Raw genomic sequence first — 16,154 nt, 5'->3', positions numbered from 1 at the left:
CGGTGCCCCCTCCTCCTCGGTGCGCCCCCCCCCCCCCCGCCCAGCACATGGCCCCCCGCCGGGGCGAGGCCTGACAGGGCCCGGTGCCCCCCCCCCCGCCCTCCCCTCCTCGGCCGGTGCTGCCCTCAGAGCCGCGATGGGAGCGTCAGTGGGCTGAGCCCCCCCCAGGTACCGGGAGCCTTCACCGGGGGGGTGGGGGGGCCGGTTACCGGGGCTCAGGGTACCGGGGGGGTGGCTATGGGAGGGGGGGGCAGCAGAGGGGGGGGGGTTACCCGAGGGGGGGCACCGGGGGCTGAGGGAGGCACTGGCAGACAGGTCCCTGGGTTGTTGTGTCCTGTACTGGTCTGTACTGGGCCACACTGGGCTGTGCAGTGTTGTACTGGTCTGTGCTGGGTCTGTACTGGGCTGTGCTGTCCTGTACTGGGCCACACTGGGCTGTGCAGTGTTGTACTGGTCTGTGCCGGGTCTGTACTGGGCTGTGCTGTCCTGTAGTGGGCCATACTGGGCTGTGCAGTCTTGTACTGGTCTGTGCTGGGTCTGTACTGGGCTGTGTTGGGCTCTACTGGGCCATAGTGGGCTGTGCAGTCCCATACTGGTCTGTACTGGGCCATACTGGGCTGTGCAGTCCTGTACTGGGCCATGCTGGGCTGTTCTGGGCCATGTTGGGTTGCACTGGGTTCTGCTGGCCTCTACTGGGCTGTGTTGGGCTCTACTGGGCCACACTGGGCTGTGCTGGGCCATACTGGAGTATGCTGGTTTTGCTAGGCTGTGCTGGGCCTTACTGGCCCGTACTGGGCTGTACTGAGGTGTACTGGGCTGTACTGATGTGTACTGGACTGTACTGTTCATATATGCAGAGATGTACTGGGCTGTGCTAGGCCATACTGGGCTGTGCAGTCCCGTACTGGGCCATGCTGGGCTGTTCTGGGATGTGCTGAGCCATATAGGGATATGCTGGGTCTTACTGGGCCATACTGGGCTGTGCTGGCCCATACTGATCTATACTGTCCTGTATTATGTTGTACTGGGCTGTACTAGTTTGTACTGGGCTGTACTGGGTTGTACTGGGCCATACTGGGCTGTGCTGGGCCATACTGGACTGTACTGGGCCATGCTGGGCCATCCTCAGCCATACTGGGCTGTGCTGGCCATGCTGACTTATACTGGGTTGTACTGGTCCTTACAGGGCTGTACTAGTTTGTACTGGGCCATACTGGCTTGTACTGGCCCATACAGGCTTGTACTGGTCCATGCTGGGTTGTGCAGCCCGTTCTAGCTCCTACTGGGCTGTACTGGGTTGTACTGGGCCACACTGGACTGTGTTGGGCCCTATTAGACTGTAATGGGCCATGTGGGGTATTACCAGGTGATACTGGGCTGTACTGGCCTAGACTGCGCTGTACTGGATTTTGCTGGGCTGTACTGGGCCGTACTGGTGTGTATGGAGCTGTACTGGGCTGTTCTGGGCGATACTGGGCTGTACAGGAGTGTGTGGAGCCATGCTGGGCTGTATTGGGCCATACTGGGTCTTACCAAGCAATACTGGACTGTACTGGCCTGCACTGGGCCATACCGGGCTCTGCTGGTCTCTACTGGGCCAGACTAGTCTGTATGGAGCCATATTGGGGTAGACGGAGCCATACTGGGCTGTGCTGAGCCATACTGGGCTGCATGTACTGGTGGGCGCTGGTCTCTACTGGTGGGTACTGGTCCATACTGGTGGGTACTGGTCCGTACTGGCCCATCCCCTGTCCCCACAGGCCCCGCGGCGACGCCCGGACAGGACCGACATGGAGCCCTGAGAGGAGGTAACGGGATCTCACGGGATCACACGGGATCACACGGGATCCCATGGGATCTCACGGCTCCCAGGGGATGGGGGCGGTCCCCCCATGGCACTGATCCCGACCCCCTGGGCTCCATCCTGCCCCTTGGGCCCGATCCTCCCCCCGGGCCCGATCCTGCCCCCCCGGCCCGATCCTGCCCCTGTGACCTGACCCTGTCCCCCCCCCTCACCCGCAGGCGCCGCCGGGGCCGGCGGAGGATGGCGAAGCTGCTGGTCCCCCTGGTGATGCTGGGGGCGGTGGCGGGGTCCCACCGCTGCCCCCCCCCGCTGCCTCTGCCCCGCGGCCGCCCCCAACCCCACCCTCCTCTGCGCCCGCACCGGCCTCCTGGCCGTGCCCCCCACCCTGGACCGCGCCGCCGTGGAGCTGCGTCTCGCCGACAACTTCATCGGCGCCGTGGGACGCGCCGACTTCGCCAACATGAGCAGCCTGGTCCACCTCACCCTCTCCCGCAACGGGCTGCGCCGGTTGGCGCCCGGCGCCTTTGCCGATCTCCGTGCCCTCCGTGCCCTCCACCTGGACGGCAACCGGCTGCCGGCGCTGAGCGGGGCGCAGCTGCGGGGCTTGGCCAGCCTCCGCCACCTCATCTTGGCCAACAACCAACTGGCCGCCATCGAACCCGCTGCCTTCGCCGCCTTCGCCGCCACGGTGGAGGATCTCGACCTCTCCCATAACAATTTGCCGGCCTTGCCGTGGGAGGCGGTGGCCGGCATGGCCAGTTTGGCCACCCTCACCTTGGATCACAACCTCTTGGAGCGGGTCCCCGCCGGGGCGGTGGCGCGGTTACCCCCGCTTGGCGCGGTTGGACCTCACCGCCAACCGCCTACGGGCGTTACCACCGGTGCCGGGACCGCCGGGACCCAGTTTGGCGGCGGGGGGGAACCCTTTGCATTGCAACTGCGAGCTGCTGTGGTTGCGCCGTTTGGCGCAGCCGGGCCGGTTGGAGAGCTGCGCCTCGCCGCCACCGCTCGCCGGCCGCTTGCTGTGGGCCGTGCCGGAGGAGGAGCTGGCGTGCCGGGCGCCGGCCATTGCCGGAGCAGCCGCCGACCCTGCCGCCGTGTTGGAAGGTCAACCCTTACGGTTGGGTTGCGCCGCCGCCGGCGACCCGCCGCCGGCGCTGCATTGGTTGGGTCCCGATGGGCGGTTGGTGCAGAACGGGTCACGCCGCGCCGTCCGGCCCGACGGCTCCTTGGAGCTGCGGGTGGCCACGCTCCGCGACCACGGCGCCTTCACCTGCGTCGCCTCCAACGCCGCCGGCGAGGCGGCTGCCCGGGTGCAGGTGGCCGTCCTGCCACTGCCCGTCCCTCATGGGGATGGGGATGGGGATGCCGAAGCCGGGCCCGGTCCTTCTGACATGGCTCGCGCCGGTGGCAACGAGTCGCGGGTGGCGGGCGAGCGGCGCATCGTGGCGGCCGAGCTGACGGCCTCCTCGGCGCGCATCCGCTGGCTGCCCCAGCGCCACGTCCCTGGCATCCGCATGTTCCAGATCCAGTACAACAGCTCCCTCGACGACTCCCTCGTCTACAGGTGGGTGTCCGCGGGGGGGGATTGGGGGGGGCTCAGGGGGGTCCTGGGGGGCTGCAGGGGGGGCGCAGAGATGTTGCAGGGGGCTGGGTGGCACTGCATGGCCTTGCGTGGCAGCCTGGGACGTCGCTTGGCTTGGCACGGCACTGTGGGGCATGGCACGGTGCCGCGGGGCATCGCATGGGGCCGTGGGGCACGGCACGGGACTGCATGGCACCTCACGGCACAGCGTGGCTTCGCACGGAGCCCGGTGGCATTGCACAGCGCCGCGTGCCGTCGCGTGGCATCGCGTGGCACCAGGTGGCGTTGCATGAGGGCCCCAGTGGCGTCGCATGGCACCGGGTGGGTGGCCTTGCCATGGCGTGCCCCCCCACTCCCCCAACCCCCTCCGTGCCCCCCCCTCCCCAGGCTGCTGCCCCCCTCCAGCCGGAGCTTCGTGCTGCGGGACCTGGCGGCGGGGCGCGAGTACGACCTCTGCGTCTCGGCGCTCTACGCCGAAGGGGCGATGGCGCTGCCCACCGCGCGCGCCCTCGGCTGCGTCCGCTTCGCCACAGCCGGCGGGGCTCCCGGCTGCGCCGCCCTCCCCCGACCCCATTTTTTGGGGGGCACCGTCATCATCGTCATCGGCGCCGCCATTGCCGCTTCCGTCCTCGTCTTCATCCTCATCCTCACCGCCCGCTACAAGGCGGCAGCTGCCCGCCGCCCCCCTGCCGCCGTCGCCAGCGTCTGCTCCCAGACCAACGGCACCCACAGACCCCCTGAGCCGGAGCCGCCGCCGCCACCGCCGCCGCCGCTGCCCCCCGTCCTCCCACCCCCGGCACCCATGGGTGCTGCCGGTGGGGGGGCGCGGGGGCTCTTCCCCAGCCACAGCTACCCGCGGCGCGCACGGACTCGGCGCCACGGCTCACTGCCGCGCCTCGACCTGCCCGACGCGGCCCCCACCCTGCGGCCCTCCTTCGGCAGCACCCACTGGATGCTCGAGAGCACCGTCTAGGGGGGGGGGGGGGGGGGCAAGCGGCACCCTAGGGTGCTTGGAGGCAGCACCCCCCCCCCCCGGTGGCACCGGGTCCTCAGCATCCCTGTACACTCCTGGGTGCTCACGTGCACCCCTGGGTGCCCGAATGCAGCCTTGGGTGCCCGAATGCAGCCTTGGGTGCTCCTGTGCACCCTTGGGTGCTGAAACGCAGCCTTGGGTGCTTCTGGGTGACCAAACGCACCCTTGGGTGCCCGAACGCACCCTTGGGTGCTCCTGGGTGACCAAATGCAGCCTTGGGTACTCCTATGCAGCCTTGGGTGCCCGAATGCACCCTTGGGTGCTCCTGGGTGTCTGAACACACCCTTGGGTGCTTCTGTGCAGCCTTGGGTGCCCGAATGCAGCCTTGGGTGCTCCTGTGCACCCTTGGGTGCTCCTGGGTTGCTGAAGACAGCCTTGGGTGCTCCTGTGCACCCTTGGGTTCCCGAATGCAGCCTTGGGTGCTCCTGGGTTGCTGAAGACAGCCTTGGATGCTGCTGTGCACCCTTGGGTGCTCCTGGGTGACCAAACGCACCTTTGGGTGCTCTTGGGTGCCTGGTGCACCCCTGGGTGCCTGTATGCAGCCATGGCTGGTTGCCTGTGGGCCCCCCCCCGCCCCCCCCACTCCGGGTGCTTGTGGGTGCCATCGGGTTCCTGCACGCACCCCTAGGTGCTCCTCGAGGTCCCCGTGTGCACCCACATGCCCCCCCACCCCCATTGGTATCCATGTGCCCCCCCCCCCCGCTCTCCGGGGGCACCCGTATGCAACCCAGTACTTACTTGCCCCCGTGGCACCCGCGTGGGCACCCCCGGGGACGTGCGTGGGCACCCGGACACGCGTGGGCACCCCGGGGGGGGGATGCACGCCCGGGGACTTGTGCGCGCCCTGACACGCGTGTGCGCCCCGACACGCGTGTGCGCCCCCGGCCTGCCCCCCCCCGCCGCGGTGCCTTCGGCCGGGCCGGCGGCGGCGGGGGGGCCCCGCACACGCCACTAACATGTCTGCACAGATGACACGAGAACCGCAGCCCCCCCCCAACCCTACCGGGGGGGGACCGGACGCCTGGGTTCCCCCCCGCCTCCCCCCCCCCCCCGTTGTCCCCTGTCCGTCCCCGTCCCCCCCCCCCCCCGCCTCGGCCCGGGGCCTCCTATCTGGCTGGTCTGGATAACCCCGTGGGGGTCGGCCCCCCCGGCCCCCCTATTTACCCCTTGCCCCCCCCCGTCACCCCCCCAGCCCCATTTGCCCCTTTAACCCCCCCCCCGCTCCCCCATCACCCCCCTATTTGCCCCTTAACCTCCCCTATCTGACCCCCCCCCGCCTGTTGCCCCCCCCCCCCACCAGCCGCCCCCCCGGGCCCCCCCCCGGCCCGCTGCAGTGTTTAACACAAGTTTTTACATTAAAAACCTGTGCCCCCCCCCGCCCGGGGCGATTAAACCTTTTGTGTGTGAAGAGGAGGGGGAGCCGCTCTGTCTGGGGGGGGGGGGGGGGTCCCGGGGTGTCCCACTGTCTGCGGGTTCCCCCTTTGTCTGGGGGGGTCCGGGGGGCTCCGGGGAGCCCCAGCCTCATACGAGACTCTCGAGAATCTCCCGTCCGCGCCGCCCCGCCCCCCCGCGCAAGAGGCAGCACCCTGTATGCAAATGAGCTCATTAGTACGCTAATGAGCGGGCTAACGAGGTGGGCGCCGTGGCCATTGGCTGAGGGGGCGGGGGGGAGCGACTATGCTAATGAGGGATGGGTTAATTACCACCCCCCCCGCGGTTGCCGGGATACCGTTGCTGGGATGCGGGGGGATGCAGTTGCTGGGAGACCACCGGCGCCATGGCAAGGGCGTGGCCTTGGGTCATTAATATGCAAATCAGGGGCAGAACGTGCACACACCCCCATCACTGTTCCCCCCCATCACCCCCGGGCATCTGCTAATTACCCTCCCTCATTTGCATACAGGACACCTGTGTCCCCAGCCTGGCCTCCCCCGTGCCTCAGTTTCCCCAAGGCCACTGCCGAGGCCATGGCAGGGGGGTGGGGGGGGGAGGACACCTGGGTCCCTTCCCAGGGGGGAGGGGGGGGGTCCCCCGACACCTGGGTCCCCTCCCAGGGGGGTGGAATGGGGGGGTGGAGGTCCCAAACATCTGGGTCCCCTCCCACAGGGGTGGAGATGCTGGGGGAGGTTGGGGGGGGGGGAAACGGGACACCTGGGGCCATTCCCAGGGGGGTGGAGATCCCGGGGGGGGGGAGGCCTGGGACACCTGGGTCCCTTCCCAGGAAGGGGGGGGGCTCCACACCTAGGTCCCAACACCTGGGTTCCCCCCCCCCCCCTCACCCTGTCCTTGGGCTCAGGTATATCTGGGCAGCACCGGGGGCAGCAGGGGGGTGGGCGATGGCAGCGGCGGCGGTGCTGGTGGTGCTGGTGGCAGCGGTGCTGGCGGGGGCCGAGGCGCAGTGCCCGACCCCCTCCGACCTGCGGACGGCCAACGGCACCCGCATCTGCGCCCAGCTCTACACCGACAACAGCGCCTACTACGACCAGTGCTGCGGGGGGTCCACCCTCGTGGTGTACCCCGGCTCCGACGTCCCCTACATGCCCCATGGCTGGGTCGCCACCCGTCTCTTCCTTGGTGGTGGGCACGCGCTGCGAGCTGACCGTCTGGTCTCGGGCCGGCAAGAAGGGGAAGACTCGGAATTTCGGGACCGGCGCGGTGCCGCGGTTGCAGGAGGTGCGGCGGGGGCTCTTCAGCGACTGGAACAACGCCATCAGGGGCTTCTACTGCCAGTGCCGCTGAGGCAGGTGGCACGGGGCGGCGCGGGTCAACACCAGTCAACATGAGTCAGCACGAGTCAACGCAGGCCAATGCGAGTCAACACAGGCCAAGACAAGTCAACATGAACCAACACGAGTCAACGTGGGCCAATACAAGTCAACATTAGCCAATACAAGTCAACGACGTCCAACACAAGTCAACCTCGGCCAAGACAAGTCAACGTGAGTCAACGTGGCCCAAGAAAAGTCAACGTGAGTCAACAGGGGCCAAGACAAGCCAACGTGGGCCAAGACAAGCCAACACAAGTCAAATTGAGTCAACGCGGGCCAAGACAAGTCAATGTGAGTCCACACAGGTCGCCGTGAGTCCACATGGGTCAAGGCTGACAGATGTGAGCTGACACGTGTTGATGTGGCAGTGCCACCCCCGCCTCCGCCCCCCCCCCCCCCCAACCTCGCACAGCTCCGAGTGCAGCCAATAAAGCCTGGAGGCTGCAGCAGCTCCTGCCTCACGGGTGCTTTATTGGGGTGGAAGTGGGGTGGGGTGGTGGGCAGTGGCCCCCCGGGTATCTTTGGGCAGGGAGAAGGGGGGTCCCCATGATCATCACCCTGTGACCCCCCTCCTCCCCTAAGCCAGGACCTGGGGAGGGGTACCGGGGGGGTTCCCACACACTCAGCCCTGGGTGGGTCACATGTGTGGGCAGGTGTGCACACGTTCCTCACGTGCACACGCATCACACATGTACGTGGGCACGCACATGTGTGGCCCTACATGCACACGCTACTACCTGTGTCTGCATGCACAGGCCGCCCCCCCAAAGAAACCACATGGGACACAGCTGTCTCCAAAAGGACACGTGTAATCTCCAGGGGTCCCCGTGCCGGCCCCGGGGCCACCCCATACCGCGGCGTTACAAAACGACAATATAAATAGCTTTGTGAAAAAACAAAATGGGGGGGGGGGGGGGGGGAAGAACAAAAAACCCCAAAAGAACAAAAACATGTTTGGAAGGGGTGGGGGGGGTGGTAAGGACCCCGAATCAGTAGTGTGGCCGCGGGGGCCGTAGTATTGGGGACACGTGTCGTTCCCCCCCCCCAGAGATGCAGGTGGTGGCCCGACCCTGGGGCCGGATAGGGATAAAAAAAGGGAATTTAAAAGAAAAAGTAAGGGGGCAGATGTCCCAAACTGCTCCCCAGGATGGGGGCAACACCGGGTCCAGGGTGGGATAAGCCCCCAGCCCCAAATCTCTGCCAGGAAGCAGGGGGGGGGACACTGGGACGGTGTCACCCGCGTGGCCTCGCCGTTGGCCCTGCGCGGAGCGTCAGTGAAGTCATCAAAACCGAGCCGTCCCCCCTCCCCGGCTGCTCCCCGGCTCAGTAGTACGGTGCAGGGGGGTCCATGACCCCGCCAGCGCCCCAACAGTAGTGGCACAGTCACGAATCCAGTTACGAGGCGACGGTGAGGGCCAGGAGGGTGCCAGGGTGGCCGCCGGCACTGCCGGCTCCTCACCGCATGCGGTTTTGGCGCATGAGGGGGACGATGCAGGAGGGGGGCCCCGCTTTGCCCAGGAAGGGGTGCTTCAAGAGTTCGTTGGCGGTGGCCCGCTGCACCGGGGTCCCGCACCAGCATGCGGTCGAGGAAGCCTTTGAGGGAGGGTGAAACCTGTGGGGAGGGAGCGGGGCGGCTGTCAGCAACATCCCGGGGGGGTGGACACATCCCAGGGGACCTCAGGGAGCCCCCGGAGGGTTTTCCCCCTCCCCAGGATGGCCTGTTGCCGCCCCCCCCCCCCCTTTACCTTGTGCACGTTTTTAAGCTTGGGGGGCAGATTGTCTCGGATCATCTTCATGGCCTTTAACGGTGGCTCGTTAAAATAGGGCGGCTCCCCGTCGACCATCTCAATAACCATCACGCCCAGGGACCAGATATCCACCTGCGGGGTGGGGGGAACATGGTAAAGCCAGGGATTAATTCAGGGGTGAGGCCACCCCGCACCCCCAAAACCACCCTGCACCCCCCAAAACCCACGGCACGCTCACCTCCGGGCCGTAGGGCAGTCGGGAGATGAGCTCCGGTGCCATCCAGTACGGGGTCCCCACCAGCGACTTCCGTCGCGGCACCTCCTTGTTCACTTGGGCGCAAAACCCGAAATCGGAGAGTTTCACCTAAAAAGCCGGGGAAGGGGGCCGGTGAGAAGGGCCGCCACCGCATTTTGGCTGGCCGGGACGCTCTGTACCCGCCACCCGCCGTACCCCGCCACGGCGCTTACCCCTGCCGTCGTGCGTGAGGAGGATGGAGTCGCTCTTGATGTCGCGGTGGATGACGCCCTGCGCGTGGAGGACGGAGAGGGCCTTCAGGACGGCCAAGCAGACGGCCGCGATCTGCTCCTCGTTCATCCTACGAGCCGACGGAGAGGGTGGGAGACGAGAGCCAAGCGTGCCAGGGTGGCAGACGACCCCAGTGCCAAGCCGGTGAAGGGGGGACAGACGCGGGGGTCCCCGGGACGTACCTGGTGTGCGTGACAATGTCGGTCAAGGCGCCGCCCTCCAGGAACTCCATCACCACCCAGAGCTCGTCGCCCACCAGGTAGCTGTTGTACATCTCCACCACGTTCTCGTGCTGGTAGTCCCGCATGATCACCACCTGCCGAGGGGAGATTGCGATTGAGCCCCCCCACGGCGCGCAACACCCGAAAGCGGGTCCCTGAGGGGGTCCCTGCTCTGCCTCACCTCGTTAAAGAGCAGCTCGCGCCGCTGCTGCTTGCGCAGGTCCATCTTCTTCACGGCCACCAGCTTGCCGGTGCTCTTGACGGTGGCGATGCAGACAATGCCGGTGGAGCCCTCACCGATCTTGATGAAGTTGTCCAGGTAGGTGCGGGGGTCTCCGGGATCCACCACCATCTGCAGGGCGGCCCGAAATTGCTCGTGGGAGACGCGCTGGGGCTCACGTTGGGGTGAGCGGGGCTGCTGCGGCCCTGCCGGGGGCGGCGGGGGGCCGGTGGGTGGCTGGCGAGCAAGGTGGGGATCCGAGGCGTGCGGGGTGAGGCCGGGATGGGATGGCTCGGGGTTTTTGGAGCGCGGCGGGCCTGGGGGGTGGGCTCGGGAGGAGCCGACACCGCCGCTCACCGGCCCATTAGATGCCACCTCTTGCGGTCGTCCCGGCCGGTGCTCTGCCTGCAAAGAGATGGGAGGAGAGGGACATCAGCCACCAAAAGCCCAGGGTAGCGCACGGCCGGAGCCAGGATTTTGCTGCTGTCCCCAAAATGCTGGGCACTGACCCTGCAGCCTCCAACCAAGCAAGTGGCAGAGGCGATAGCGGGGCTGGGCTCTGCTGAAGGAAAGGTTTGTGCTAGACAGGCTTGGAAGGACCGAGGAAGGGGGAAGAGGAGACCGCGGAGGAGTCAGTGGCTGCTTTGGAGACAAGGATGGGGCTGGTGCCGCAAGGAAAGCACAGAGCGCCCGCGGGGCCGGTGGTCTTCGGCATGTGCCGGTCCTACCGGTCTTAATCGGAGTGTAGGAGCCCGTTAGCTGGCACTTGCTTAGGAAGCAGAGGAGAGAGGCTGCTTTTCTAGGAGGCGGAGGAGAGGCAGAGCGAGGAAAAGCTCCCCTGGGCTGCACAGCCAGGGAAGGAGGTTGCTGCCAAGCGGATCTGGTCGGAGCGGACGGGAGCAGGGGGGGAACCTTTACCTGTGAACCTGCGCCCCTGCCGGGGTCGGTCTCAGCCCGCGGGTAGGTATTAAAAGGCCGTCCCGTCTGCTGAGCAGTCTTCATCACCCCTTCAGAGACGGGGATGTTGGGAGTCCGGATATTGGGCCCGGAGAGCGGGCGTTTGTCCCGGGGGGATTGTGGGCTGGTCTCGCCGGCGTAGGTGGATTTGGGGCGCTTGTCAGAGGGCTCGGGGCGCTCCCGCCGCACCACCCGGTCGGCCGGCTCGCTGTAGTCCCTGTCGGCGGGGTAGTCCCGCCAGCCATCCCGCTCGGCCGGGGTTTTGGGGTACTCGGGAGGGGGCGGGCGGCCACCGGTGGGGGGAGCGGGTTTGGGGCCGGGTTCCTGCCCGCGGGGCTGCTGGTGGTGGTGGTGGGCGCGCTGGTCCTCCCTCTCCCGGGGTCTCTCCTTGCCCTGCTCTAGCTCGCTCCTGGCCCCGTGACGGCTCTTCTCCTTGCTCCTGCCGGCATCCTCGTGTGGCCGGGCAGCGGCCGGGCCCTCGGAGAGGCCGTTCTCCTGGTAGAGCTGGTCGCGGCGGGGCGGGAAGGGGGGGCTGTCCCTGCGCAGAGAATTGGAACGGGACACGGACATGTTCTCAAACTCGTCCAGCAGCCAGGTGAGGGAGCCGTCCTTGGCGGCTTTGCTGCCCCGCACGATGGTCTTTGAGCAGGACGTGGACGGGAGGCGGACAGGAACAAAAAGCACAAACAGAACAACAGAAAAAAAAAAAGAAAAAAAAAAGGGAAGAAAATAAAAAAAAATGAAAATGAAATGCCTGGTGGTGACAGGGACACGGCTCACACAGAGGGGACGTGGGGAGGGGAGGGGACGGGGTCTCCAGGGGCTGGCGCCGATGCCACCTCGGTCCAGTCGAGTGCTGGGAGGTGGGTGTGCCCAGCGGGGCCATGCAGCCTCATGGAGGAGGATGCTGGAGGCTGGGAGAGAGGGGAGGGGGCTCTGCCTTTCCCCAGCAGCCCCAGGCCCCACCGGGATGTTTCTAGGTACTAAAATAACAGGCCTGTCCCTCGAGGAGCTGGAGCCAGCCTCGTGCCTCTCCTCCAGGACGGGCCAAGTGCCCCAAGAGGCAGCACGCACCTGAGAAGCGTTTGGCCAGACCCAGCCCCACTCAGGGGGCTCACAGGGAAGGGTCTGGGGGGCTGCTGGCAGCGCCTCATCCCCTGGCTTGTGACCGGGGGGCTCCGTCTGCCCCCCAAACACCGTTATTAGTAACTGTGCAGAGGCAGCAGGTTTTGTTCCTGGCTGGGGTCCAGCCCCAGCAAAGCTCTGGGGCAGGCGCTGGTCTCCTCCCCTCAGTGTCATTGGCCCATGGAGGAGGGAGAGGAGATGCAGAAGGTGAGGGCAGACATGGTTCGTTTAGCCAAAGGTTAATGAGCCTGTCCCGAATGCCGCCTCGGAGCAAAGGGGAAGAGCAGAGCAGGTAAAAATGAAGCCTGATGCTGGAAGGCAGGTCCAGCCAGACAGGACACCCAAACTGGGGAGCTGTGGGCTGCGCAGAGAAGGTTCCCCCGGCTCCCAGGTATCAGACTGGCTGGAGTGGGGAGGGATGTGCCCGGTTTCCCAGCTCTCAGGGAGGGATCTGTACCCTCGTGGACTTGAGCCTCGGAGGGCACAACCATGCAGCCAGAGGCGAGGGGATAGTGGGAGCCATCCCATCCCCATCCCCTAGACCTCTCGCCTTCCTCTGAAGAGGAGGATGCCTTCCCCTGCAGCAAGCACCTCCGCACAGGGTGAGCGAGCACAGCACATCCTTGGCTATTTATATCCCCTCCTCTTCCTCCTCCTCCTCCTCCTCCACTGCCTTGGGGAGGAGGTTACTTCCTTGACAGGCGAGCCAAGCCTGTACCTCCACAACAAACCCCAGCTGCGTGGGATGCAGAGGCTCCCAACCACGAGCCATGGGGCTTGGCAGTGCCGAGGGGCCCCACCGGTTTTGGCATCTTTTTGGGTCAGCAGAATTGCCCAGCTGGCTTCACTCGGAAGGGCTGCAGCCAGCGTTACTCACGGCTGCTGGAGCCGCCCCATTGTCCAGCGGCAAACCAGCCGAGCGAGCGAAGCCGCTGGCTGCGCAGGAACGCCAGCGCTGGGCATGCTGGTCACACCGTGGCCAGTGCCGGGGACTTTAATTAGGGTGAAGGTGGAGGAATGGCAGAGCTGGAGCACGGGGGTGGCGTGGGTGTCCTCAACCGAGGGGAGCAGACAAGCCAGACTTTAAAAAAACGACATAATGGCAGCTTGGGGAAACACAGGCATGGGGAAGGGATGAGATGGAAGGAACAGACACTGTTTTTCCCTGGCGTTTTCCTGTAGGGTGGGTTTTTTCCAGCTGCTAGGAGGATGCAGAAGAGGTTTTCACACCGTGTGGGTGGCAGCTGGGTGGTCCCCGTCCCGCACAGCCCCGCACCAAGCGGGGAAGGGGCAGGCAGTCGGCCGTGGGGATGCCGCTGCCGCCTGCATGGATTAGAGACCAAAACTGTCACATTACCTGCTCCGTGGCACCCTGGGGAGAGGGCACGGAGCCCAAATTATCCCCAGCCTGGCTTTCTGGCCCCTAAAGCAGTATCATCAGCCCTCCCCGAGAGGGCAGAGGCCACGCTGGCAGAGCTGCCTACCTTCTGAGAGCCATGCTGGATGGCAGTGATGCAGACGGGGTCCACCAGTGGCTTGGGGCGCTTGGCTGACTCCTCGATGATGCCCTGCCATTGCCGTGGCAGCCCTGTGAATTTCTGCTCTTGCTGGTCATAGCCGGTGTGGACGCGGTGCTCAAAGTTGGAGGGAGCAGAGATCTCGATGCGTTTCTTCTTCTTGCTGAACATGGTGAGGCCGGCTAGAAGACCTGAGGGGCAAAGAAGGGGGACAAAAATGAAGCCTCGAGGAGGAGGGAGAGGTGGGCAGTGCACCAGTGACCTCAGCAAGCCATAAAATGAACAGCCCCTTCTTTAGAAACTGACCTTGCTCTATGGCAAAATAATTACTTGCCACACATGTGCCAAAAAGGAAACACCTTGAGTGACTGCAAGCCCTGCGCTTCATTAGGCTGCTCCCCGTCCAGGCGGGTTATTATAGCCCACCCGACCTCACAGCTGCGTTTGCAATCCCCACTGGTTCTTCTCATCCCCCATTTTTTCCGCTTGTTTGAAGAATGCATTTGCAGGTCCCTCCTGCCTTTATTTTTTTAATGCAAAGGCAGTGATTGCAAACCAGGGCAACCAAGGGAGCTTTTCGGGGCTCCAGGCTGCCCACCTGTACGGCACATGAGAAAATTCCCTGCAATGAGCTTCGGCTCCTCAACCTGCCATCCTTCTTTGTCACCACCTGGGTGGGCAATTTCCTTGGCTCTTCTCCTTCCAGCCGTTCCATGAACGGCTTCCCCCTGACACAGTGTCCCAGCACCCAGGGATTTAGGGCTGATCTCGCAAGCGTTTCACAGCACTGCAATTACTCTTGCGCTGGTCTGCAGCCAGAGTTTGGCAACTGTCCCCCTAAGGGCTTTCAACCAAACACATTGCAGCCTCCTTGGGGCAGAAAACACCCACTCGGACACACAAGGGAATCAGCAGGTATTCGTCATTATACTGAAGTTAAATGCTAGCAGCTGAACAGACACCTAAGGGTAAAACACTGACCTGCACTGCTCTGGGCTCATTAGCCGGCCACAGACGAATCCAAAGCAACCCTTGCAGTGTCTTCTCCTGGCTCCCCATCACCCGAAGTGACAGGGAACCGGTTGGATAGGGAGCGGCGCCGGAGGTCTGCCCAAGCCCAGCAGGCAGGTGGACGGGTGCCTAGCCAGGACCTCGAGCAAAATCTCCCTAATTAAAGGTGTTTTCTCAAGCACATGGGACGTGTTGCCAAGATGGGGACGGTGGTGTTCACATGCATCCCTGCATCATGGAACAACTTTGGTTACGATTACTGTCTTCCAGATTGAGGTCCTGTTTTGGTCCCTGGTGACTGATCCTGCACAGTTCTCCATGAAAAAAAAGCCAGTGGCGTGCAGCACCTCTCCAAGAGGTAGCAGAGGGGTCTGGGGTGCTTTTGGCGCAACACTAAAGCAGCAGCAAGTTTTCTCGGAGCCTCCGTGGGCGCCATGCATCCCGGCTCAGCCCCGGGAAGCACCGTCGCCTCCGTGAATCACGGGACAACACAGGCTTGGATTACTAACGCCTGTCCTCACTGCAAAGGCATTTCCAAGCGCAGCTGGGGCTGGACTCTGCTTCCTTCCACCGCAACCGCCGCACTTTTGCCTGTCCTGGAGGTGAGATAATGCTGCTGCCAGGGATTCGGCAGCTTACATGACCCACAGAAACGGTCGGGGATGTCCTTCTGCTCTCCACAACTGTTCCAGTTGTCTTCCTGAAGCCATAAAGGGGTGGCACGAGGCAGGGGTCTTCTTCTCCCTTCTGGGATAATCCTGCTTCTTTCCACTTGTCTTTGCTTCCTCCCCAGCATAACTCGCACAGGCATTACGTTTCTTCCAGGAGAAGGGAAGTTTTGGGAGCCCCAGTCTCGCAGACATTCTTCTGCATCCCTCCTCTCTGATGTAATGCTCCTAAATTTAAAAACTAAGCAAAAAACCCTCCCACAATTAAAAGCTAGGAGATTTAAAAAAAAACCAAACCCACAAGGTGCAACAAGGAAAGCAAGTCGGCAGCGAATGCAAGCCCGGGCAGTCCAGCGACACCCGGGAAAAGGTCATTTCGCTGGACGTCGGTGACTAACACCATTCCTTAAGCCTTTAGGTAAAAGGGTGTCATTTGAAACCACTTTTAAGGGTGGTTTTAAGGCAGCGTTTTAAGTTACAAGCTGAATAAACTGGCAAGAAAAACACCCTGACCTGTAAAAAGCGGGCACGCAGATGTTCAGCCTGAGCGAGAACAGACTGTTTACTCAGGCACTTAAATACAGGTCGAGGAGCCTAAAATACAAGTCAAGGCTGCTGAAACTAAACTTAGCAGCATGGCCAGCACGTTTTTCAGCATGAAATTCAAACCCAGTTTTCACCCAACAAGTTATACATTTTCCCTTTGCAGGCTGCAAAGACAAAGCCACCGAACGCAGCCAGTTTTCTTTATTTATTTACAGGTTTTGTTCATTCACGGTGTATTTGAGACTATCCCTGAATGCATCTCAGTCTCCCAGGATGAAGACCTGTGGCTGCAGAGGAAGCCTGGCCCCAGGGTGGACCCCAACGCCAGTTTTCCTGGTGTAAACACCCACAGCCAGGCACAATAGAGGCTTGTTTACATCGTCCAAATGCCCGCATCCTTTTAAGCTCAAAGGTACACGATCGAT

At 63.9% G+C, this 16,154-nt stretch overlaps 3 protein-coding genes across 3 annotated transcripts; 2 read left to right on the top strand and 1 right to left on the bottom strand.

Annotated features, from left to right (window-relative positions):
• Positions 1-76: 76 nt before the first annotated feature.
• On the top strand, positions 77-4,960 carry LOC128137670 (leucine-rich repeat and fibronectin type III domain-containing protein 1-like). The gene is given in 6 exon segments (XM_052778795.1): positions 77-168; positions 1,761-1,808; positions 2,023-2,104; positions 2,106-2,630; positions 2,632-3,371; positions 3,777-4,960. Coding segments are annotated over 4 exon segments (1,911 nt in total). The 5' UTR covers positions 77-168; positions 1,761-1,808; positions 2,023-2,044; the 3' UTR covers positions 4,363-4,960.
• A 1,747-nt stretch (positions 4,961-6,707) lies between these two features.
• On the top strand, positions 6,708-7,732 carry LOC128137677 (syncollin-like). Its single transcript, XM_052778808.1, is given in 2 exon segments — positions 6,708-6,974; positions 6,976-7,732. Coding segments are annotated over 2 exon segments (402 nt in total). The 5' UTR covers positions 6,708-6,758; the 3' UTR covers positions 7,162-7,732.
• Positions 7,733-8,501: 769 nt separating this feature from the next.
• LOC128137668 (serine/threonine-protein kinase PAK 4-like) lies at positions 8,502-13,890 on the bottom strand. Its single transcript, XM_052778792.1, is given in 9 exon segments — positions 8,502-8,753; positions 8,755-8,802; positions 8,936-9,070; positions 9,177-9,303; positions 9,409-9,534; positions 9,647-9,780; positions 9,867-10,310; positions 10,824-11,501; positions 13,472-13,890. Coding segments are annotated over 9 exon segments (2,004 nt in total). The 5' UTR covers positions 13,676-13,890; the 3' UTR covers positions 8,502-8,645.
• Positions 13,891-16,154: the final 2,264 nt, after the last annotated feature.

This window comes from Harpia harpyja, chromosome Z (genome assembly GCF_026419915.1).
Source record: "Harpia harpyja isolate bHarHar1 chromosome Z, bHarHar1 primary haplotype, whole genome shotgun sequence".
Taxonomy (NCBI): domain Eukaryota; kingdom Metazoa; phylum Chordata; class Aves; order Accipitriformes; family Accipitridae; genus Harpia; species Harpia harpyja.
This window is presented reverse-complemented; position numbering and strand designations above follow the sequence as displayed.